We start from the raw sequence: 26,608 nt of genomic DNA on the forward strand, positions 1-26,608 counted from the left end.
GAATATTTCTTACCAAAACATATTGCAGATATTATGGTTCTATTAGCTACTGCTGTGCTAAATTCATGGATTCAAACTTCGCACTCTGCCCCGCGGTATTCGCCCTTTGACCCCGCTATTGGGGCAAAAGTGCGATTCGGCACTTGATCAGAAAAATAAATCAAACATCGCACCTAAGCCCCACCCTACTCTATTATGACATTCATCTTTATATAATCCGTACTTATGATAACTGTCCAAATGTTAATACAGGTCGGACTCGATTATATAGAAACTCGATTATAAACTATATACGATTCGATTATATTCAATTTTAGACTCGATTATACATAGTAAAAATAAAATTTGCTCCGATTTTTTCAAAGCTCGCTCTATTTTTTTCTTTTTTTGTAAATAATTAAACCCGTAATTTTTTGTTTGGCGTCTAGGGTGGCTCTTTCTGAATTAGGGTGGTTCCAAAAAATGCGATTATTACCTACCTTCCTTCATATCTTTTGAACCACTGGACTGATTTAAAGCGTTGACGTAGTAAATGAAAGATATTTTAATAGGCTTTCTTGAAAAAAATATTCAGGTAGGAGGTTGGTCAAAATCGCGTTTTTTGAGACCACTCTAACTCATAAAGAGCCACCCTAGGCGCCAAATAAAAAATTACGAGTGTTATTAAAAGGAGGGAAAAAGTACAGCGAGTTTGAAGCAAAACGGGTCAATTTTATTTCGATAGTACTTTTCTGCGGAATTGTTGTATATTCATATTCATTTTTAATGTAAGACAGATATTTTCTGCCTTTAAGGTGAGAGCCAAAAATAAAATTTTTCTTTGACGATTAAAAAAGCACAAAATTATGTACATAAAACAATGAAACAACAATCTTTTTCCTTGATTCGATTATGTAAAAGATTCGATTATATGCAGTGAAAAAATTTTGGCGACTCTATATAATCGAGTCCGACCTGTATATACATCTTGGCTAATGGGATATCGTTGTTTTCTTCAAACACCCCGGTCAATCTAGGTTGTCACTTCAAAAAAGTGTTCTTCGCTGTAATTATAGAAAAATAGGTTAGGTGTTTATCAATATGTTGTACATAAGACACCTAAAACCACGTATGAAAAGATACTATAACAAAATTATTTGTCACCAACTTTTAACCAAATTTAAATTTCATGAAAATAAAACAAAGGCAGACATACCGTAGCATATTTTTTTAAATTTTTTATGACCGATGATATATAAGTACCGATCTGATTCAAACTTAGAACCGTCTCAAACCTCGAACACTCAAAACAGAATGTTCATTAGTATCGCTAATATGATAAAATGTTATGCTTATTGTATTCCACCGGATAGAGGACATTCTAACGAACACGGTGGTGTATAATAAACATAACATTTTATTATATCAGCGATACTAACGAGTGTTCGAAGTTTGAGACTGTTTTAAGTTTGAATCAGAACGGTAATACGAACAATAAAGCAAACAATTAAATACAGGTTAGAACATTTCACATTATCCTTCACGCAAGTACATTTCCTTAATGAATAAAAAGTAAGTATACGTGGAATCTAACGCCTGTCGCAAACTTAAATGGTCAGAATTGAAGAACTTTCCCACGGTTATGCCAATAGGACGTTGAGCTCGTGTCATCATTAGTGCTATTGTTTTTTGCACACATACCGGTTTATCATACCAGGTACAATTGTACAAAGTATCGACCACTGATAAACTCTGCAAAATAAAACAAAAACAATAGAAATAATAGAAACAGGTCACATCCGGTAACACTACTAACCGCTGTAGACAACCGATTTCCGAGTAACGAAAATAGAATTATATCAATGACTACGTATGTCGAAAGAATTATCAATCGTAGTGCCATGAAACTATCCATGGAAAATATGACGAAGCATAACAGTTGTATACACATAACAATTGCACTTCCAATGTAATGCACTAGCAACACGTTTTTCATAATGTCCTGCAATAGTTGAGCGCATCTGAAAGTGGCATAATGAATGGGTATTCCGGAATAACACGGAGGACTTATGTATGACAGACGCCAAAAAAATTTCCAGCATAAATGATTGCACAGCGTCAAATTCACACAACACAAAATATTTTTTAAGACATACCAGATAATAATCATGATCATACCTGAAACAATGGTTGTGAAAATCCACAATTTCAGCAATTTTTTTCCAAAACAGAAGTTGGTTTTTCTGAACATCAGATCCAGAATTCAAGCTAGGCAACGCATCCAGAAGATGAATTTTGCGATTTAACAATTTGAAGCACATTGTACAGTGGTTCAGGATGTTTCCAAACAATGTGTCTTTCACACCGGCAGAAACGGCAAAGATGATTGCGGATGGAGCAAAAAGTACCATGCAGAAGGTGTACTGCCAGACGTCTGATACACTGTCTAGAAAATAAAAACTGCGGTACAAAGATGTTACATTTTGATCGCTGCTAAATTTTTTGTTCTTAATCTTACTTAATCTCGAAGCCTGTTGGAAACGGAATAGGTTCATAAAATAGAAAGTTAATGCAAAACAAGGTGTATATGAGCGGTGTTATACAATAGACAGTCGTCAGCACAGATGTAAATCGAACCATTACCAAAGAAGATAGGTGAGAAATCTTCTGAATATTAAAAATCATTGCATGTATTGCGTGGTCCTCCTCTTCTACGAGAACTGCCAATAAGATAAAGTTATTTTGCTGAATTGCATTAAAGCTTAACCACTTAACGTTTTTCAAAAATAACCTGGAAACTGCGTATCACTTGTTCCAACTGGTGTCTGTAGAAAGCCGTGCAACAGATTGCAAAATACGCCATACATAATGATATCAACTCGCCGAGTGACCGAATCATCGGTGGACCACTGTTAATATTCTTTACTAAACCCAACAAAACCGGAACTAATACGAAGAAAAAATAAACTAATAGAACAAAAATGCCACGAGCAGCCGGATATCTGCCATTACATCGCCACAAACCAAGACGATGCAACCAGGTTATGTCAAGATCGAAATTAGTAAATTGCAGCACCATTTCGATGAAAGTTAACATGCAGAATAACGATTTCTCATAGACAGGTGCAGCATGTGTAGATAAGAATTGATTTAAAACGTTAAAATTACTCACGTTAAAATGTTTGCCGATTTGCACAAGGTTTTTAAGACAACGATTTAAAGCGATAACTGCATGAATAATGAACTCCGTGTGTATTCTCCAAGGATACATTACTTAGTTGTTAGTTTATAACCATGAAAACATCGTCACCTGTTCAATTGCAACCGTTGGCGGAGAAATTCTAGTAGAACCCACGGATATTATTTACTTTGTAATAAAACCTGTAAACTTCCATGACCGATAACAGGGATGATTCGATCATTTTGACTCAATTTTGATTCACTTGACAGTACCGTCTCAGCCGAGCAAAATTTAACAAAGTTATGTATGGGACATTTGTAGAGCTTGTTATTATTTACAATTTTACTGAATAAAGTTTTACTGTGTCTTTTGTAGCTACGGCCCTACAATGTTAGTACCTCAATAGTAACTAAGTGAACGAGTCAAAGTGATCGAGCCATACCTGCTGATAAATTACCCGAGCAACATTTTATAATATGAAAATATCACGTTTTGCCTTTCTACTATACAGGGCGTTAGGTACTGACTTACTTACTTAGCCTGGGTTGTTGTCCCTTAGGATTTGACCTGCAATCTAATGTCGAATTTGTTTATTCAATCCGGATTGGAACTGGCTGAACTTTTTGTGTTCATTTGCTCCTATCTGACAGATAAAATTCATCCAGTTTCAACCCGGATTGATTAAACAAATTCGACATAATGTTCCGCCAACTAACTCGGTCCATGGCTGTGCGTCTCTAATTTTTCGACTGTCGAAGTCCCCTGCATGTTTCAAACGGGATTGATAACGCGCCCGAAATCCTCACACAGCACCAAAGACCATCCATCGTGGCCTTAATCAGTCTAGTCAGCTTCCCGGGAAAGCCGTTTTCGTTCATAATTTTTCATAGCTCTTCACGGCCTACTTAGCTTCGAGGTACGATGCTGGTCTAACAAGCCAGTCGTCGCAGGTTCGAATCTCGGTTAGACGGTGCTTGCTTGATAGAGTCAGTAGGATCGTTACACTGGCCTCGTAATTTTCCTGTACTCTAAAACAGCCGGCTGCGAAGTCTGTCGATAAAGAAGGGTAATGTCTAATGACGGTTTAAGCCCATGACTTTGCTTTTAGCTCTTCACGGTCGATAGTATCGTAGGTGGCCTTGAAATCACCTCCTCTGCCACCGGTGACACGTGGTAACACGTGGTAGGGTAACTGGTGGTAAAATGCCCAGTCGTGGCAAAATGCGCCGCTGTCATATTTCACGAATTACTCACTTTTAAACTGTAATTAAGGTGCCAATCGCTTCTATTTTAAATTACAAACTTGTGTTGAGCATATAAGCTTTCTAAATTACATAAATCCTATGAAAAACAAAAAAATTATTTGCCGTCTTATTTCTTACAATTTTCGCAACTTTTTTCGTAAGACATTACGCCACCAATAAACAATATTACGTATCTGTAAATGGCTCTTGTTTTGAACAATGGTCTCGGTATCCAGCAGCCAATGTAAAATTGCTTAATTGAATTATTATTTATGTGATTTAAACGATTTTATTAAACAAGTTCTAGCGGGGCAAAATGCGCCGTGAGAAGCATGAATTTACTTGCAGTGCAACCAAACGTTAATCGATCTAGTAGCCCATACACTTTTAAGCAAACGTCAAAACGTTGGTAAAAGCAAAAGGCAAAGTGTTGTTTTAATTCTGATTCGCTCCGAAAAACCCGGTTAAGATGTCGCGAAGCTACATAAAAAACCCACCGTCGGTCTTGGCCGAAGCCTGCCACTTGCGGCGGTAGTGAAAACCAGTGAAAAACAGTGAAAGACGCGTTGCCGGCAAGGTACCAAGAAAAACCCTTGTGTGATATCTTAGCATCGACCGCTCCAGCGAAGATGGACCTAGCAATTGCAAAACCGCTATCCGGTATAACAGATTTAACAAGTAGGTAGGTCCTCACGCTGTTCTGAGTCGTGTCAGGTTTGCATTAAAATAAAACAGACAGCGCATTTTGCCAATTTGTTGTGGTGCATTTCGACCCTTTGTTGTGGTTCGTTTTGTACACACCTATGCGCATTTTACCCCTAACGAATCTGAAAACAAATTTTCAAATGCCTTATATAATTTCACGATTCAAACGTGTTTTATTGATTTTTATGCTTCAGGACGAGCATGTTAGGTAGAAAACTGTTCTACTTTGGGGTTTATAGTCTAGTTTCTACAAATGCATTCCGCATTGATGAATAATATTCTATTCTTCTTAACGTGGGCATTATACCCCCAGTCCCCCTAACAATCACAATTTTTCTCGAGGGCAGGCTGAAACGATCCTGCCTCTTGATCGGTCTAACCTAATCACGAATCATCCCTTCGCTCCTCCGTCATCACTCTCTTTCCCCCTGTCACGCTCTCCCTCTGACGAAACCGGAGGCAGTGGTGCTGCGCTGATTCTACGGTGAACCAAAATTCGCCGGAGAGATGTTTGTCGTGTTTTTTTCAGGGTTGGATTTTTTTAATGCGGTTCTTTGGTCTGAACAAATAATTATTTTTTTCAGGTCGACTCCATGCATTGTCTTACGTAATATATTTTGGACTGGATGACTATTTAACAGGGTAGTGAATTTATTGTTAGTATTTAAATATCTTAAAACCTATTACAACAAGAATGAGACACAAACTTCTAACGAAAAAAGGAAATAAAAATGAATTAAACAACGAGTATTTGATTTTAATTAACAAAAAAACTAAATGCATGCCATTAACGTATATGTATTCAAAGTCTTGTTGCTGATATCGACGGTAACAACGTATAAAAAATGACAACAGCAACAACAATGTTTTTCATTATTTGAGGGTCCGCCTCCATTTTTGCTTGCAAAACTCAAGCCGCTTAGGTTCATCCGCAAGTAGCAGCTTGAACCTGTAATGTCGTGGGGAAAGGAAGCATTTTTACCCGGTTCGTTCTCGGAAGCAAGTGTGCGTTGTCGTGAAAGTTCTTGAATTAAAATCATTGTGTAACGAAACGAACACATTTGTATTTGTGTATGTTTTTTTTACCCCCCCCCCTGCAAACCTGATAGACTGTGCACTTGGATCAATTAAAAAAAGTACCGAAGTCGGCAAAATTATGCCGAGATTTGGACAGCCGAGCGACCGGTAAAATTTATTATGATACCAAAGGTTAGTAAAAGTCCGTCGATATGCACCACCGAAATTTTCACCAACGGTCGACTGTCCAAATCTTGGCAAATTTTGCCGAGTTTTTAAGTGTGTAGGAAGCGGCCAATAGCGGCCGGCTCTTTTGAAATCTGCTGTAAAAATCCTTTTTATCCTTAAATATTCCATTAAAATATCCTCTCCCATTGAACGTATAAGTATATATGAAGAGATACTACAATAAAATTGTTCATCGTCAATAAGTGATTTAAAGAAGGGTTTTCAAACAGATTTATTTCCAATTTTCAATTTTTTTCCAATTTTCTTGGAAATAAAATATCGGTGGAAATATTGCTATAGCACAATTCTTATTTATTTTTTCTGACCGATAACAAAAAAAAACCTATGTATATGCGATAATACAAACAATTAAAATTAAAGCAAACATTAAAGTACGGGTTAAGGTATTTCGTATCGACCTGCACGCGCGTACATTTCTTTGATGAACAAAAAATAAGTGTATGTGGAAGATAACGCCTGTCGCAAACTCATATGATCTGAATTGAGAAACTTTCCGATAGTTATGCCAGTGGGACGTTGAGCTCGTGCTATCATTAGTACTATTGTTTTTTGTACGAACACTGGTTTATCATACCAGGTATAATTGTACAAAGCATCTGCCACCGATAAGCTCTGCAAAACATGAACAGATCTTCAACAAACAGCGGATCGCTTCCGGTAAACCTACTAACTGCTACAGACAAACGATTTCCGAGTAACGAAAATATTATAATATCCAAGATTACATATGACGATTGAGTTTGCGACAGGCGTTGCATTCTACGTACACCTTTTTTTTGTTCATCAAAGAAATGTACTCGCGTACAGGATGATGCGAAACATCTTAACCGACATGTACTTGTGTGCTATACTGCTATTATTACGAATTTATAGGATTTTTGTCATTTATTAGAATAATAAACAATAACTGTGGGCTAAAAATTACACTGATGTTTGATATTTCATTTAAAAAAACCATTAGTTTAAGAAATCTCCCTTAAATCACTTATTGATAATGAATGGTTTTATTATATTATTAAAGAAACTGACTAAAAAACTGACATTGGAGCTCAGTCAATCGTGGCCACCTGTCATCATTAAATCTAATTTGCTCAACGATGATTGTTGTGCGTGACTCTATTCAAAGTTGCTAGAAAAAGTTCTAACCAATTTTTTTCGAATTCAACATTTGCGAGAATTTATAAACTGTACCGCCATCCGGGGTGAGATTGTGCCACGGGGGTGAGATTGTGCCAAAAACCAAAAATGTTTATTTGTGAAAATTTATTATAACTATAGAAACTGGTGACCTAAATTCAAAATGATGATGAACATAACATATTTATTCATAACTTAGAATGGAATACAGATAATATTAGCAAACTATTTAGCCTAAGCAGGGTTTCAAAGTTCGCGATCAAAAATACTCGGAAATAACGCTTGTAAACAATGTCCCGCATAAACCAACCCAAACAAGAAATCGCACTTGCTATTTTGAAGGTATATAAACTAATCATTTACAATGTATTGAAAGTTTATTATGCGTTGGATAAGTTTTGATTACGAAAATAATATTTTTCCAAACTTTGTACTTTTCGAGCTTCACGGGGGTGAGATTGTGCCAAGCCATAATGATCGATTCAATTTGTGGATTTCACATACACAACAAAAATACGTCAGTATACAGCAGTACACTCACATTCTTTACTATTGTGCACAATATTTTGACAGATTAGATTGCATCATCCATTTTGGAGCAAATAGCATCATAGGTCTGCTAAATAATTTAAACTAATTTTTACTTTTTCTTTGGAATTTCAGATGCTTTGAATAAACTCTCTAATATAAGACGAATATATTCTACCCTGTATAAACTGCCAGTTTTAAGGAGAGGGGAGGGGGGTGTGATGGGCCACATGTTCTGCGGCCGCAGATTCTCGAACAAAATAATGATTACTTTTGTTAAATGATCAAATAGGTATGCCCCCTTAGGATACACGCCCTCCATATATCTCCCCTTGTTAACCCTTGTTAAAGACTGTCCATTGACTACGAACTCATTTTTAGTTATTTCAGACCTCCCGGGTTATTTTCGTTTAAACTTTTTGTATGACGCGTTGTTTTTGGTTGACCCCCTGACCCTAATAGTCCACTTAGTTTATGGACGGCCCCATATGAACTACTTTATATTGATATTTATGAGTATTGTTTATAAACATGCTAATGTTCACTGTTTAGGTTTTTAACTTAACTTTATGTTTGTGGCACAATGTCACCCCCTAGAAGAGGGGAGAGATTGTGCCAAAGTTCATGCACTTCCTTTTACTAGGTTTCATTGTAACTAAACCATCTCTATGGCAGTTGTTAATTGAACAATTTAGTATATATTGACAGGTTTGAAATAAACTTAGTTCCTAAATTGTGCGTATACTGAGCTAAAGAACAAAAACATATGCTTTTTTGGGGCACAATCTCGCCCCAGATGACGGTACTGCACAAGTTTACGGATTTAGAATCAACCAGTAAAAATGATTCAAAGTCTGTACAGTGCTAATTATGACGAATAAGTATTATTTCAGTGCTATAATGAATAAAATATAGCTGTACAACGATAATCATCTATCATTCAAATCTATTTTCGGGATTTGAAACAGGAAAATCACTTCAAGTACGCTTTACACTTGATTTGATTGAAAGTGATTTTCTTAATAAATTGCTAACGACACAGCAAATGGACAAGGAAATCCGATAGGCATTTACGGTTTGATTTTTATTAATTGTATTTGATGACCTACTTCCTAAGTTTTGACATATAATGCTAATAAAAATGGCTCTAGACCTGTTATGAATATTTTGCATTTAGACAGTTTTAATACATATAATCAAACAAATTCTATTAGGTGTACGGGTTTCGAAGCTATACGGAATTCGATACCACATGGTAGGTCTGTTGGTAAATAAATCTATACCTATAAAAAAGGATTTCTGTCTGTCTGTCTGTCTGTCTGTCCGTATGTTCCTTATAGAATCGAAAACTATTGAACCAATCGGCGTGAAAATTTGCATGTAGAGGTTTTAAGGGTCAGGAAAGGTTTTAGTGATGGTTAGAGACCCCTCCACCCACTAAGAGGGGGGGCTCGCATACAAATGAAACACAAATTTCTGCATAACTCGAGAACTAATCAAGTAAATAGAACAAAATTTGGCATGTGGGTGTTTTCGGTGACAAGAATTTATTCTATGGTAAATTGAGACCCCTCCCCTCTTTATAAGGGGAACTATAACTCCTCTGCCCTTTAAGAGGGGGGCTTCCATACAAATTTCCTCATAAAGCGAGAACTAATCAAGCAAATGGAACCAAATTTGGCATGTGAAGGTTTTCGAGGGCAAGAAAATTTTCTATGGTGAATTAGGACCCCTCCACACTTTAAGAGGGGGGGCTCCTGTACAAATGAAATACAAATTTACTCATAACTCGAGAACTAATCAAGCAAATGGAACCAAATTTGGCATGTAGGTGTTTTTGGAGGCAAGAATTTTTTATATGATGAATTAGGACCTCTCCCCACTTTAGGATGCGGGGGGGCTCCTATACAAATGAATTACAAATTTCTTCATAACTCGAGAACTAATCAAACAAATAGAACCAAATTTGGCATGTGGAGGTTTTTGGAGGCAAAAATATTTTGTATGGTGAACTAGGACCCCTCCCCACTTTAAGAGGGGGGGCTTCTACACAAATGAAATACAAATTTCCTCATAATTCGAAAACTAATCAAGCAAATGGAACCATATTTGGCATGTGGGTGTTTTTGGAGGCAACCATTTTTCCATGATGAGTTAGGACTTCTTACCTTTTTGGGAGGGGGGGGGACTCCCATACAAACGAAATACAAATTTCCTCATAACTCTAGAACTAATCAAGCAAATGGAACCAAATTTAGCATGTGGGTGTTTTTGTAGGCAAGAATATTTTCTATGGTGAATTAAGACCCCTCCCAACTTTAGGAGGGGGGCTCCTATACAAATGAAAAACAAATTTCCTCATAACTCGAGAACTAAACAAGCAAATGGAACCAAATTTGACATGTAAGTGGTTTTGGAGGCAAGTTTATTTCTATGGTGAATTGAGACCCCTCTCCTATTTAGAAAGCGAGTTATGACCCATCTCCCCTTTAAGAGGGTCGGCTTCCATACAAATGAAATGCAAATTTCCTCTTATCTTGAGAACTAATCAAGCAAATGGAACTAAATTTGGCATGTGGGAGTTTTAGATAGCAGAATTTTTTTCTATGGTAAATTACGACCCCTTCCCCTTTTAAGAGGGGGGGCTCCCATACAAACGAGATTCAAATTTCCTTATAATTTGAGTACTGATCAAGCCAATGGAACCAAATTTAGCACTCTTAGCGAAACTCAAAAACTAATCGAACTCGAGAAATTCGAGACTCTTCCATAAAACATTAATCAATAACAAGACCACAAAAACTATCTATACACTCGAGTCATTTTTTACATGGTTTGTTTTTTTCGATTACTCAAGAACGGTGGAATTTAGGGACCATTTACAAAATACGTGACGAATGTCGGGCCCCTCCCAAACGTATTGAGAAATAAATGAATGGTCCCTAAATAGCCCCGTTCTCAATATTCGAAAAAACAAACCATGTAAAAAAAGTACTTGAGTGTAATGACACTAGAGCATTCAGGACGAGACGACCGCGAGTGTTGCCGGCGATCCGCCGTCGGAAGCACCGCCCACTGTGGGGAGGCAACTCCCCGCAGAAATCACTACTGTCTAGGTTTATTTATTTTCCTAGGTCTACCTGGGTTTCCTGGAACGAGCGACAGCGAGTAAGGAGAGGATCGCGAAATAGTACTTTCCACAAAAAAGTTTTCCGTGAAATGGTACATTCCGCGTAAGGTTTTTCGCAAAATGATATTCGGCGTAATGTTGTACAATCACGGGGAATATTACTATCCGCTTTCTAGCTATGCAATGAGGGGACAAGAGAGTTGTTTTCTACTTTACTGTGAGGAAAAATTGCAAATTTATATATTAAACTACCCATTCCAGTCCTAATAAGCCTTAACGTAAGCAGCAAATCAGCGTATCTGGCATTTTATACTGCACGTTATTGTATGATAGCTTTTTGACTGCATAGGTGTTGTAAATTGGCATCCAAAATTGTATTCAAATTCTTCGTGTCGGTAATTAGCTGTAAATTAGCATTGTCAGCACTATAAGAAGGTTATCAGTAAAGTAGTTGTTTATTTTGTCAAAATAGCATTTTAGTAGTATTTAAGGCGACTTAAATGCTTATGGGCCTATATTTGAATAGCATTGGTGATGCTTATTGGTTACCTGGCATGCTTTCATAGTTACGTAACTGCCAAAATGAATCATCTAAAGTTGAACTCCTCAGAAACTTGCAAAACTCGAGATTGTGATAAAGATCATCCGAGATTCATGGTTTATGTACAACACAGGTTAATTAGTGGCAATACAAAGTTTGTCAGGTCAGCTAGTAAATAAATAAATAAATGATATCGCACATTCAAACCAGTATCCTATTCATATTGCTGTACACTTAAGTCTTTTTTACACGGGGGATACGTGCCGTGTAAAAAAACCGCGTCAATTCGAAAAATGTTGTAAAAAACCGCGTTAATTCAAAAATCGTCATAAAATAATTTCTCAGACCACACCTATAAGAGCAGTGCAATGTAGTTTTCAATCGGACTACACTATGGTGTACATTGTTAAGTTCAAAGTCTGTGACCGATAGTGATGTTTTCTTGTTAACTATTCTTGAATCAGCCAATCTCAAAATCCAGCAGGTCCTTGACGATGACACTAGAATCACTGACTAAAACTTTCACAAGCAATAATTTTATGTTCTTGAGGTTCGAAGTAGTAACATTCGGACACGACCGAATAATGCTCAGTATTTTAAATCTATTATTTTAATTTTGGGCAACAAGAACAATAATAAACAACGATATTAAAATAAATTACAAATTACAATGATTCTCATCATCCTGCACGTGAGTATATTCCTTTAATGAACAAAAAATAAGTGTATGTGGAATGTAATGCTTCCTTCAAACTTATATTATTCGAATTGAAGAACTTTCCGATGGTTATTCCAGTAGGCCGTTGAGCTCGTGCCATCATAAATGCTATTGCTTTTTGTACGAATACAGGTTTATCATACCAAGTATAGCTGTACAAAGCGTCCGTCACCGATGAACTCTGCAAAGTAGAATCATAATAGCAGATCTGTAGAAAACAGCAGATCTTTTTCAGCAAAGCTACTAACAGCTTCTGATAAACGATCTCCTAGTAACGAAAATAGAGTGATATCAATGACTACGTATGAGGACATCACCATTAATCGCAGGGCCATATAAATATCCAAGGGAAAAATGACAAAGCATAATAGCTGCGTACACATAACTGCTGCGCTTCCAAGGTAGTGCACTAACAATATATTATTAATACTTTCCTCCAGCAGTTGAACACATCTACAAGCGAAATAGCAAACGTAAACTGGAGCAATGATCAGCGTAACGAAAGCCCGGAAGAATTTTACCTAAAACTCTGATTGTGAAAATCTACAATTTCTGCCAACTTTTTCCACCAGAGATCTCGGTTTTTTCTAACATTGTGTCTCGAGCCCAGATTAGGCAACATTTCCAGATGATAAATTTTCCGATTCAACAATTCGAAGCACACCGTACAGTGGTTAACGATATTACCAAACAATGTGTTCTTTACTCCCGTAGAAACGGCGAATATAGTTATGGTTGGAATTAAAAGTGCCATGCAGAATACATACTGCCAGATGTCTGATTCACTGTCTAGAAAATAAAATCTTTGGTACGATATTAGTAACCGATCAACTTTACGATACTAAATATATTACTTAAATTGGATACCAGTTGGAAACGGAATGGGTTCATAAAACAAAATATTAATGCAAAATAAGGTGTATATAAGCGGCGCGACAAAGAGGAACACTATTACTGCACTCGCAAAGTGGAACATTACAGACGAAAATCGTTGAGAAATCTTCGAAATGTTTAACATAATCTTGAGCATTTCCGGATCTTCTTCCTCCGCTAGGGCTGTAAACAAGATTAAGTTATTTCACTGATATCTTGAAATTCAACTACTTAACATTTTTCAAAAAGTATCTGCAAAATACCAATAACTTGTTCAAGCTGGCGTTTATGAAAAACCACGGCTTGAAGCGAGAAAACGGCCATACTTATATTCATCACCTCACCGAATGATTGTAGCATCTGAGGACCACTGTTAATAGTCTTAATGAAACCCATCCATACTGGAACTAACACGATTACGAAAATAGCGAACAGAGCTAAAACGCCGCGAGCAGCCGGAAATCTGCCGCCAGATGGCCACCAACCGACCCGATGCAACCATGCTACATCAGCATCGAAACTAGTAAGTTGCAAAACCATATCGTAAAAAGCTCAAAAACACTATGTCGTCTCTAAACAGCGAAACTCTGTAAATAAAAAATAAAAATAGATTTAAAGTAGTAAAATTGCTAGCGTCAATATGTATCAGTTCGTCGATACCTATACCATATGAATAGTTAACTTTTTTTTAACTTGCCCAAGGAATATACGTTGGAAAGTGCATAATCATGAAAACAGCGTCATCTGTTCCATTTTGCAGTCGTCGATTCACGAACTATAATAGGCAGCCTATCTAAGATAGGTCCCACTTTTATCCTACTTATCTTGTTGTTAAACTGCCATGATTACTAAATTGCCATCATTCTGGGTTTCCAAAGTTAGGTGTTCTTTTTGTACAGATTTCAACTTATTAATAAATGCATGCCAATTAACAATTCTGAAGCCGTTCGGGTTTATTTTAATTTTATAAACGTTTTATTGTGCTGCGGTATTAATAATTAACCTCTGAGTTTATCATGGTATTACGCAATACCACGATGATTCAAATCAAAACATACTTATACTTATAGCTAATAAAACATAATAGCTAATAAAGCTAATAAGCTAATAAACAAGCTTAATAAAACTGTCAATAAAGCGAGTTTATTGTAAACTTTACTTTAAATGGGGCGTAGTAATACAAAATGGCGTACCACCGGATAGTTCATCTTATTGCGGTTACTTGTCAAAACGCAATAAATCTGTTAGTTTTATAGTGCTATTAATACAGTAACACCCTGACCCAACAGGTTTATTGCTGCTGATTGGAAGAATATTGGAGTTAAACACTAAAAAAAAATATGTGAAGCCATATTGCAATATTCCAGTATTTTTTAGTCCGCAAACAAAAATTCATCAACGGAAAGTGGGAATTGCAGAAAGAAGGTTATTATCAATCGGTTGTCATGAAAACATTTGTTTGCAGATCGAGATTGACTAATTGATTGTATTTATTTTGTTTACTGGTTTTCAAAAATAGCAAAATTTCGATGACGCGTTAATTTTATCCAAGTGTTATTCCAATATCACGATAAAATTTAATGCACGTATGTTGCACAACTACAGGAACTGCTGAAAATTTATTATTTACTCTATCGAATATTTTATTACACCCAACGAACATTTTTGTTTAAGAGTAGCTTATTCAACTATTGTATAGCTAAAACCAATGGAACAAGCGATTGATAAAAGCTGCTATACAACAAAAACGTTCCTCGGGTAGTAACTATAAACCAAATCGATCAGGACGATTTGACAGTAAAACTTTAACTTATGCTCTTTGGATAAATCGATTTGGATTTGTTTTCTAGTATATTGATATTGATTTCTCAAATTCAGTAAAGTAAATGATCACAAAAATAAATCGTGCAAAGTATATCCATAACACTTTTCCTTAATAAATCCAATTCACATCTTTTTCCGTTTGCTCTAATAACCAGTCGCAACCGTTGTTGAAAAGCGTTACAGCTGGCGCGCACGATATCCTGAGACATTTCATCACAAATCTTCTGCATGATTGTGAGGAACGTGCTGCTCAAGCCAAAGATACTGAAATCTTCTCCAATTGTTGCTTGAAAGTATCCACATTTAATGCTTTTGTGCTCCCTTGTTTTCCTAGCATGTAACCCCATGCATAGAAGTCGAGAGGATTCAAATCAGGCGAAGAGCCAGGCCACTCTTTCGAAGAAATCAAATCCGGAAAATTGTCCTCACACCAAGCCTATGTAGCTTTCACCTGGTGAGACGGTGCAGAATCTTGTTGGAAGCAATATGTTGCATTCTTGTAGTGTTTTTGGTTCTTCTAAACATTATCAATATAATATAAAGTGTTGATTTTAACACCAGGTTCAATGAACAGTAAAAACATTCAAATTTTTGGAGAAACATCTCCATACCATCACCCAGGAAACATTCCGGAACCTTTGAACAACCAGTTTGTCTCGAGGAATATTAGTAAGGTGTGCTTCATATTTTCGATCATTTTGTTTGTTGTGCTGATCCTGTAGCAAGAATATTTTTTCGCCCGAAAACAGAATTTAACAACCACCGTGCTGCTTGAACGGCCGTGACATCTTTCGACTCTTGCAACCTGCTGCTTTTCAATCAAACCGTGGACCCGTTTCCTTTTGTATGGATTCAACTGAAAATCATCTTTCAAAATATTCTTAATGTTTGACTGCCAAATTTTCAGTTCCTTGGCCATCTTACATCCACACTGATCTGTTTTCCGTCGTGTTCGCTCTGTTACTATGCGTTAACGGCCAGGTTTGGAAAGTATTTTTCAAGTACCGGTTTCCTTGTATCACTTGATGGTACCACAGATGGTACGAAAGATGAATCTTTCGTTTATTCCGAGCGGCTTCAGCTTCTAAATATCATACAGTCAAAACAAATTTAGAAAACAAGCTTCCCACAAGTTCCCTTTTTGCGTCCATGATTAGCACATTTCAAAAACGAATGAAAATTCAAAACAAACTTGCCAGCTGTGTTAACATTTGAATACACTCTAAACGAAAAATATGGAAATACATCTGCATCATCAGATCAGATTACCCCATTTTTAGTTAACCACGTCCAAAAAACACATCGATCTTGATATTTACAGAGCCGAAATAAAATTTAGTTTTTCTAAACAAAAATTAGTTTTATAATTGAGTCGAGTATGCCGGTTTTTTCGCTATGGTATCTTTTGCTATGGGGATGCTAGGTTTCCTGCAAGGCACATGCAAGAGCACAACAGACATTTTCATTAGTTAACTACATACTGCAAGCCATCGTAAAATTGAGCTTTTGGAAAAAAAACAAATTGTAGATTCACCCTCTATAAACAATAGTCTCGTAATAACTGTTATATTAAAATAAAATCTGCATTTAATATCATATTTCGCTTAAAAGTCATGGGGCCGGGATTGGGAACGACTCCGAAGAGGAGGATATATTTTCCTTGCTTATGCGTTCTTCCGTTCATCACACCTTAGGTTTATCCAATCAACATTCAAGTTTTCTTTCTTGCATCAACTAATTGAAATTCGTTTGCATCGTATTTCCAATGCCTAGAAAATTCCAATCAGCAAACAAGCAAATTTAATACGCTACCCGTACGAGCAGTCCCATACATTCCAGTCAGTTCAGTAAAATCAAATCAACAGAGGAAATTGCTTTTAGTTAGCTTCATTTCATCCTGCTGCAGTACTCCCAGGATAGCAATAAACATCATGAAAATCAACCCAGTCCCATGCTCACACACGACCTTGTTTTGATTGATCCTTTTACCAGTGTTCGATTTGTGCATTCTGTGACGGTCATTGAGGCTTAAAAGCTCAATGACTACTGTTTTATTTGGTCAGGCAATTTGCGACGCTACGGTGCTTACAAAGATGGTCCAAAGTTTCGTGAAGTTGTTGCCTGTGTACTATGTATTCAACAGTTGCACAAACTAAATACGTAATGTGCTTATTCACAAGGTTCACCTCAATGTATATTGTACGTAAAAGGATGTCACCTCAATGTATATTGTACGCAGCGTTACCAACCGGTTTTTACGAAAATCTGGAAAACGAGAATAAAAGTGTCTGGAAAAGTCTGGCTGCCATTTGCTCCAATGAAAGACAATGTTTGGAAAACGTCTTTTTTTGTCTGATTGGGCATCAAAAAGTCTGGAAAATCCAGACAAATCTGGAAGGTTGGCAACGTTGATTGTACGTAATACTTCACGTTACCCCACAAAAAGGAGGGACTGACAGCCGTCAACACATGCCACCATGGCTTTCGGTGTGCGTGTCGCTATCATTAACGGCCGCCATCTTTAGTAGGTGTGATGGCGGTAGCACATTTACTTTATGCTTATAGTTCTCGGCTAAACAAGCAATATTTCAACCACTAATCGCGAATTGTCAATCACTAAACTACATATCGATAATAGGACGACGAGATACTGCTGTAGTATTGCTGAATTAGTGCGTTTTTCGTATATCATGGTAAGCAAGTGGAAAATTTCATGAAGGCGATTAGCCAGGAGCGCTTTATTATTAAAAAGCCAGAGGACAGAGGAGATTATCCCGCCATCGCTTTCAAACTTTCAGACGTTACTACAAAAACAATTCAAATGTCTGATGTTCGTGGTTTACAAGTAAAAGTGAGCGTCCAGTTGTCAGTATATCAGAAATCACTCGGTCGCTTTCGGGAGTTTTTCCAATCAGTGTTGCAGTGCATCAGCTCTGCAATCCTAAGACAGATATTGTATCTACGGGATGAAAGCTCGCATCATCTTCAAATTCCCCGAGCTTCTGTCAAAGCCACCTACGTCTACCTCAGTCGAAAGCAATTATAGTCATGTTGAAAAGGAGGTCTTGGAACCGGAGTAAGCTTAGACGCGGTTTCATCGAATGTATTTTGGTCGGTGATTCACACTAGAGATCTACCACAAAAAGGCTCATGTAGATATTTAATTTGAAGAAGAATAATGGCGGACGCTAACCATTGTCCGTTACGACGTTGATATCCGCTACATCTCCAAAGCTAATGTCGGTCACACGGACGTATTCTCCAAATTTATCAACCGTCATGTCCTAGCAGGTCACCAACGAGTCACTACAGGATTTACCGCTCTCATTCAAGGCCATCCAGATTAACAGCAAAGGCTACGGCAAAATCAGCAACTAAGGCAAGTCGTCAGAGGAAAACAGCATTTCCGAACCCGGAATTCAATAGTTCCACCAGATTTGGAAGTATCTCTTCGTCATAGTTGGGTGCTCCCTCTACGTGAATGGTTGATGATACCGCCAATGCCAATGACGTGCGTTCTCTGACAAGTGCACAAGAGGACTTCCGGAGTTGAAGTTCTATTGTCCGTCAACATGAAGACTGGTCAAATATCGACGATTAGATGTCTTGGCAAAGACCACCATAAAACCCTACAAAACTACCATAGAATCCTGGCGCACAGCGGAGAAACTGTGGCAGCACCTACATCTTGACTGCGCCGATTCGCTGGACGGAAGTTTTTTTCATATTATGGTGCATTCGAACCCAAAAAGACCCGAAGGCCAACGCATCAAAGAGACTGCGACCGTAGCAGTCAAGTGGAAACACTGGTCACAGACAATGGGACATAATTCACTTGTGACCGGTTTAAGCCGTACAGCGACACATACGACATCTTCCATCTGATCTAACCCGTAGTCATATCGATTAACTGAGGGCATGACGCAAAAACTGGAAGTTACGGTACGCAAGATCCCATCAGGGCTCATAAGGTCTACGCAGCCAAAAAGTGAACCAGGCAGCGTGGCGAAATGACTGGGAGCAACGGTCGAGTGTTATATGACTTCTAGTTAACCCGCTTCAATCAATTGCGGACTCATTACGAAACTGAAAACAGCGTTGTCTATTCTCCTGGACAGTCAAAATTCACTTGAGCCGAAAGCCGAGGATGTCTACTTATACTACTATCTACATCTACATCAATAAACTACATATCTTTCCCATCAACTGTAGCAAGCGATTCTTACTTACCACTCTTTGAGATTACGAAGGCTGCCTACGAACTAGGGATTATTTCTAATTCCCGTCGTAGTAAGTAAAGCCATTCTAATTTCCATCATTTGTTGAATGGATTTAAGGTGAAATTAGTCGTCATCGATTCAGCCAATTTCAAAAGCAGTTTTTTTGTTTGAAACAAAAATTCTGTTCATGAAAATATATTTGAACTGTTCAGATTCGCAAGAAGAATGCAGTATTTACAATTTGACGAACAAAACTCTGTTTTTGGGACCAAAAACTGCTTCCAAAATTGGGCATTCCGACGAAAAGTTGATGACTGCTAATTTCCCGTTAATGAACACTCCAAAAGTTCTTGTGCTGATTTGACTAAAACACACTTACCTTCCGATCCGTGAACTTTGAAATCACTCAAAAGCGATTATTAAAGCATATTATTGAAATTACGTAACTGACTTTATTTCTTAATTTCGTCGTACCGTTTTAAAATCCGTCCATCAAAATTTGTCATCGTCCGAACTAAAAGCCACAACAATGCACAATAGGCAAAAACGAGCTCGTAATCCCAAGAATTAGATGCCGCTGGTTTGGAATCTTACAAGGCACCTATTTCTATGTAAAAATGCAGGAAATCGATTGGTGGTGGTTTCATCCTGCGCAGACTTCGGGAAGTGGTCCATTTTACCCTATTATCCCCAAAAATCATGTTAAAAGCTAATTAAACAGCATAAAAACTTATTTACCGCCCGTGAAACGAACTCAAATAGCTTTCAAATGTTGTCAAAACATCAGAAGAATCAAATCCCATCCATTCCATACTGTGCGAAATGCAGGAATAGTCCATTTTGCCCAATTCACCCCCATGTACATAGATAATCTAATCAAAGCGATTAAAACTAACTCAAAGGTAAAAACAGTCTTCAAAAAAAATTTTATTTCATCATACTGAATAACTTTGGAGAACAGTTGAAAGCAATAAATTAATTGGATGCGGAGTTATTCTGCAGAATTGATTTTAAGTGTACTTTTTAAATAAATCATTAAATCTCGCAACTAGCAAAAGATAGATAGTTACTATATTAAGCAAAGTCGCTCATTTTGGTGTGTTTTTTTCTGAATTTTTCTGAAGGAAACAAATTTTTTGGACGTATCCAAAAAAACAAACGTTTGTATCACCCTGATAGATGAATATAAGAGCACCTTGATAGTTTAAAAAGATGCGCTGTATTTTATTCATAAACTTCTCCAAAGACACCATCGTTGAAAAATTACGATTTTTTACGCAGTAGCAAATGAACGTGTTTTTGTATATCTAGGAGAGAATCAAGCAAAACGAACCGATTGTGAATTCATCACGGTACTCAATCGATCTCCTGATGTCTTTCAAGTAAATTGATACTATTCGAGTTTATTCCCCTGTTTTTGAATTAGTTTTAATCGCTCTAATTAGGTTTTACTATATGTATTTAGGGGTGAATCGGCCAAAATGGACTATACCTGCATTTCGCACAGTATGGAATGGATGGGATTTGATTCTTCTGGTGTTTTGACAACATTTGAAAGCTATTTGAGTTTGTTTCACGGGCGGCAAATAAGTTTTATGCTGTTCAATTAGCTTTTAACATGATTTTTGGGGATAATATGGCAAAATGGACCACTTCCCGTAGTTTGCGCAGGGTGAAACCATCACTAATCGATTTCCTGCATTGTTTTACATAAGAATATGTGCCTTGCAGAGGTTGGAAAACTCGCAAAATGAATAGATACGCCGAGCATCGGCAAACGGTTTTTATCATGATAAAATAGCTATGCGAGTGGTTCAATTCGCCTATAACAATGAGCAACATACACTCACGCTTCATAGCATCGCTGAATATACGAATATCGTGAGCAACGCAAAAGTGCAAATTACTGTTTTCTGCTGCTTGTAAAGCCACTAACACTACTTTAAACTATTCCCTTTTCGTGGTAATATTATTTTGAATATTTTACGGCGTCACCGGGCAATCTATATCCGATAAATCGAACACACTCAATGTTCAATATTCAATTTTTGAACGAATTCTGATGTTCACATTGAGGTTCTGTTCATGATAAAATTCAAAGCTGATGCGTGCATTATCGGCGAGGCAGGCGAATAGTGTGTGTTCATGAGGGATGTTCATCGATTCAAACGATCACTTTTTCGCGAATTCTCCAACCACTGGTGCCTTGTAAGCTTCCAAACCAGCGACTTCCAATTCTTGGGATTACGAGCTCGTTTTTGCCCATTGTGCAATGTTTACGAAGCTAACGCGCATGTATTTGTGTAGGACGGCTTGACAAATGTTACTCTGCAAAATTTCTGCAGGTCAGGCAAGTTTTCCTGGCTGTAGAATAACGACAATGTCAATGCCTTGCGTGAGTTATTTTCATTTACGAATGACGGAAATTAAAACGATTTGGCTGGTAGAACTTCTTTAATGATAAAAAGCATTCAAATCAATCTCAGCTCACTTTGATTGATCACGTATGATAGACAACAAAATAATATATTAGGGAATAACTAGTTTTGCATTGTGTGTCATAAAAATGCTGATATTTTTAATAATTTGTGTAGGATAGGACGGGAATAGGCAATTACGACGAAGCAGCAACATACCCTACATCTTGTATAATCTTATTAAACAAGGGAGACATTTCACCAACCGTCAAATGATGCCACCGAAGACACGCAGTATGGCCCTGCAGCACAGTTTTTCCGTTATCATGATAGATGCCGCCACGGCTCTCAGTGTGCGTGGCGTCATCATCGGTGACAGCCATCTTTAATAGGTTCATTGCGATTAGTAGCTCGTGTAGCACAATTTTTTATTACAGTAGGTCTAAATAAAATATGCTGTTTTAAACACTGATTACGAGCTTCCTATTACTAAACCACATATCGTGACAGTTGAAGACATCGAAAAACTTAACGTAAACAAGTAATTTGTTTCCCAAATTAGAGCTCGTTATCACGAAACCGGCAGAAAGTGACTGCCGAAGCTAAAACCTCAGCTTTCCAGTGAAAAAAGGTCTTTTTGAAATTAAATAATTTCAAATTTTATGCATTTACAAAAAAAAAGTTAATCTCCAAAGGGGAAAAACCTATAGGTATCTATTAAAATCAATTCAGTACTTCAATAATCTTAATATCTCTGTCAAATAAAATTCTCTCTTACAATAAATCACGTAATTAGTGACGACGGCTTGCTTACGGTTAGTTTAATTTGCACATTTATTTCTCTATCACTGAAATTAAAATCTCTCAAATGTTAAGAAAAGCCAAACCCAGATTAAACTTAATTTAACTCCTCAGACGCTCGAAAACGCTTGCAATCGACAGTGAAAAACAATTAAATCTCGATTTTCATTAGCTGATGTGACCGCATCTACGAGTCTGAGCGAGTGAACGAGTTTCATGTGTATTTCCCTTCCTTCTAATGTTTCCTTCTGTGCTTTGCTCTTCTCTTCCGCAAAACTCCAGCAACAATCGAAGCATCGGCATCGGCGGGCGAACGGAGACGACTACGCTGACGGCATTGGAGACGTAGATACCCGGCGAAGAGGACCTCTCGGAGTCGCTGGCTCAGACGATGGTGAATTGGAAAATTTCATTGCACTAGCACCGGACGAAGCTGATATTTATAACTTTTCCGACAATCTCATCAACACGGTAGATAATGCTGCCTTGGGCTCGAACGATGATGTCGATAATGCTGGCGACGGTGGTGGAGGTGGCAGCGAGCCGGACCAGGAAGATGCAAATGAAGCGAATCCTTTTAATGAATTTCTTAATCCTAGCATGCAGCAGCAGCAGAATGTCCGTGCAGGGAAACCACAGCTAGAGGATCCATGGGGATTAGAATTAGATAAACAGCAATTACCAGTACCAGCGCAAGTTGACTACGATACAGAGGCGGAAAAGAGCAAACATCTCAAAGCTCTGAATCGAAGCCAACAAACTAGCCCTCTGCTCGCCAGCAGTATTGATTTTCTCAACTCCATTGATGGTGGCTATCTACTGTCGAATGGGATGATTGACGAAAAGGGCAGAAAACTGTCTGATGGTAAGTTATATTTCGCTTCCGTTCGGTTGGAAAATATAATATTTGCTACATTACCGCGTGCTTTTCTCTGTTGCAGATAACAGCTTATCAACACTGAAACCGGATGGCAAGGATTCAACGGGGGAAGCAGAACAAGTAAATGATGACGATATCTTCGAGCAGATGCAGAAAAAGGCTAAATCCTATCGATTGAAGCTATACAAGAAGCACAAAAATTTCAAACATAGCCATCATCACAGAAGCGGATACTACCATCCCGTTTATCAGCATCATCACCATCAGTACTACCGGCAAAAAATGTTGGAGAGAGAACGCGACCGCTGGAAGCAACTACACGACCAGCAGTTGAAAGCTGACTACCAGGGAAAGATTCGTTATTTCGACAGTTCCAATAAACTAGAAACCAAGGATGATATTAAAGCCCATCTCGATGGTTACACAAGCCGTGAGCAATGGCCTCATTTTGACAAAGTTATGAACTCTCTCAACAAAGAACAACAGCAGGACAACGTTCCGCCCTATATCAAGAAGTACAATCGCAGAAATAAACAGTTAATTGATCTGCTAGAAGGTACAATTGCTCCCTTGTCCGATTATAGCCAACGTCACCATGAAAGGAAGTACCATCGAAGAAAAAATCCCAACTGGATGGAAGAAGATCTCTTCGAGCAACAGCGTCCCAATCAAAACAATCTTGGTTTACAGCGAAACTATATACAAGAAACAATTCAGTCATCCACAGCGCACTCCAACTCTCTGCCAGGTGAAGCCATTCACATCATCTACGACAAAAAACACATGGACAATGATCACGAATACGGTCACCCAACGACTAGCGTCGACCCCAACCATCCGTACAAAATGTCCTCGCGTGCCGGGCAATTCGCGTACCATCGCGTGGCGTCTCCGCAGCCAGTCGGTGGCGGTTACGGGCGACTCAAACGTCAGCGGCTTCCCTTTGTGGCGATCACCGATCGTCGTCTAGGATCTCCTCCAAAGCGTCGGCCGAACAGTAGTAGCAACACAGCCATCTCCAGCAGCAACAGCAATGACAACTCCGGCAGTAACAATCTACTGAATCACCAACCGATGCCTTAAGCAAACAAATGCCGCAAACTCTATCCGATGAAAACAAAACTCTCAGCCGAATTAACAACAAAACAACTCGATTATTACTTTCTGCGATTATGGCTTTCGAAGAACGAAAAGAACTTCAGCCAAATCGCGTATAAGGCAGCTACTCTTTCTAGAATAGTATCTAGAAAAAATACAACCTACGTTTTTACATTTCTTTCTGAAGCTACATTTTTTTCATGCGATATAAATGAATCAACCACAGTCACCATCTGTCGCGTGCTGTCACAAAGAAAAACTTTCGCTTGTCCGATTGGTACAAAGTGAACACAGAATGAAACGACAATAAAGAGTCTGCTCACTATTGCTTCATCCAGGTGAAACAGTTCGACGGAAACTAGATTAAACCCATGCCAGACGCTCGCCAACATAGAAGTATTCCACGAGACAAAAGATGAAATGCAACCCACTTGCTGTAAAGCAAGTAGGCGGAAACACAACGGTGCCGGAAATTTCTTGTCATCTTCTTTATGTTCTTTTAAAGTTGCGAAAAATCTCTGCTCCCTATCGCTTTCCGGCATACAGCTTTGAGTGTAGTTCAACAGTACAATAGTAGTTTATCGGAAAATGATGCCTCTTTTAAACTACGTTCAAGTGCAATACAATTGAGATATAACGACGACAATTTCAAGATAGACAGACATCAATGCAGCCATAAGTTGAGGGGGGAGGTGTAACGGAAAAAAATGTTGCCTTTGTCCGTCTCTCGTCTCTATCTCCAAACGGCAATCCGGCATTGTATCGGATTTCTCTTTTGCTAATGTTGCGTTTCTCTAGGAAATAATCGATTTGGACGAGCGCTTGGAAGCGATCATATTATCAGTGAATGTGAAAAGAGCCATTTTAATTAGCTTTTGTCGACTGAAGTGAGAGATAATTGCAAAGTACACCACAAACGCCATCATCAGTGACAGCAGCACAAAGAAAAGCTAGGTTCTCTATTATCTAGCATAAAAACTAAAATAGAACTCACTGGTTCAGTAAATAATAAAAAAAAATGCGACCAGTCTCAGTGAAAAAATCGAAGCCAAACAAGCTTCAGATGTGGAGAGTGAAAGATCATGTCACCATGTATCCTTCGATATTAAACCAATGAATAGACACAAGATATGGATAACACAATGACAATATATATTTATTATAAACTAAAATGGTAATGAAATTTACATAGTAAAAGCAACAAAATCACACTGAGTTAAATCCTGTAAACAAAGCTAAAAAAATTACCAAACTTATATTTACCAACATATCAAAATAAAACATTAACAAAACAAAGCAGAATCAACATGACGCAGATTTCCCAACCCAGGATAAATTTAACGCTGTTACGTTCAATCAGTGTTTTGCTAGTAGAATGTACATCGTAAACTAATGTTCTTCTCGTTTTTGCGTTGTAGTTACACCAGTGCAGCAAAGTTAGACCGTAAATATTCATTTTCTATTTCGGCACTATACCAGTGGGACATATGTTTGACAAATGTCTACCAATAATGGTCAAAATTTAATTGTTTCTATTCTGCCATTAACGCACCTTCAACGTTTTTTTGTTTTCACCTGAAAAATGAGTTAGTTAAAAATACCGGTTTAGACAATATGAATTTATCGTCTCTTTTAGACCATGGTGAGTATTCACCATGTTTTAGACAAAGAACTATAAGATTGATAATAACTATTTATAAAAAAGCGAGAGCATAAAAGTGATAACAAACTCACATTGCCTAACCTGATACCTATCTTAAACACCTAAAAACCTATCTTTAACGATGATATTAGCTACAGTACAGGCAGCACTAGGTGAGATTATTAATAATGAACCTAGATACGTCTGTCAAGCGGCTGAAGGCGAATGAGTTTACTAAGTGGTCATAGTTTTCCAACTCTGTCTTCAACCTTAGGTTATTAACGAGCATAGATACGCCACTCTTCGCAGATGCAATAGTCAGAAAAGTGGCTCCTGCCGGCAAGAGGGCTTACTAGTCGGTCACAGTGTTCGTAAAGTGTTCGCATAGGCACACGTTTGACTATATCATCTGTCACTAACACTT

General features: G+C 37.8%; 1 protein-coding gene across 1 annotated transcript in view; it reads left to right on the forward strand.

Moving 5' to 3' along the window:
• Positions 1 to 24,527, forward strand: part of LOC128745700 (uncharacterized) — a 48,618-nt gene extending 24,091 nt beyond the window's left edge. Inside the window, exons 2-3 of the mRNA XM_053842779.1 lie at positions 22,847 to 23,429; positions 23,506 to 24,527. Coding sequence (XP_053698754.1) covers positions 22,847 to 23,429; positions 23,506 to 24,527 — 1,605 coding nt within the window. The remainder of the gene's footprint in view (positions 1 to 22,846; positions 23,430 to 23,505) is intronic.
• The last annotated feature ends 2,081 nt before the right edge of the window (positions 24,528 to 26,608 follow it).

Source organism: Sabethes cyaneus, chromosome 1 (genome assembly GCF_943734655.1).
Source record: "Sabethes cyaneus chromosome 1, idSabCyanKW18_F2, whole genome shotgun sequence".
Classification (NCBI taxonomy): Eukaryota; Metazoa; Arthropoda; class Insecta; order Diptera; family Culicidae; genus Sabethes; species Sabethes cyaneus.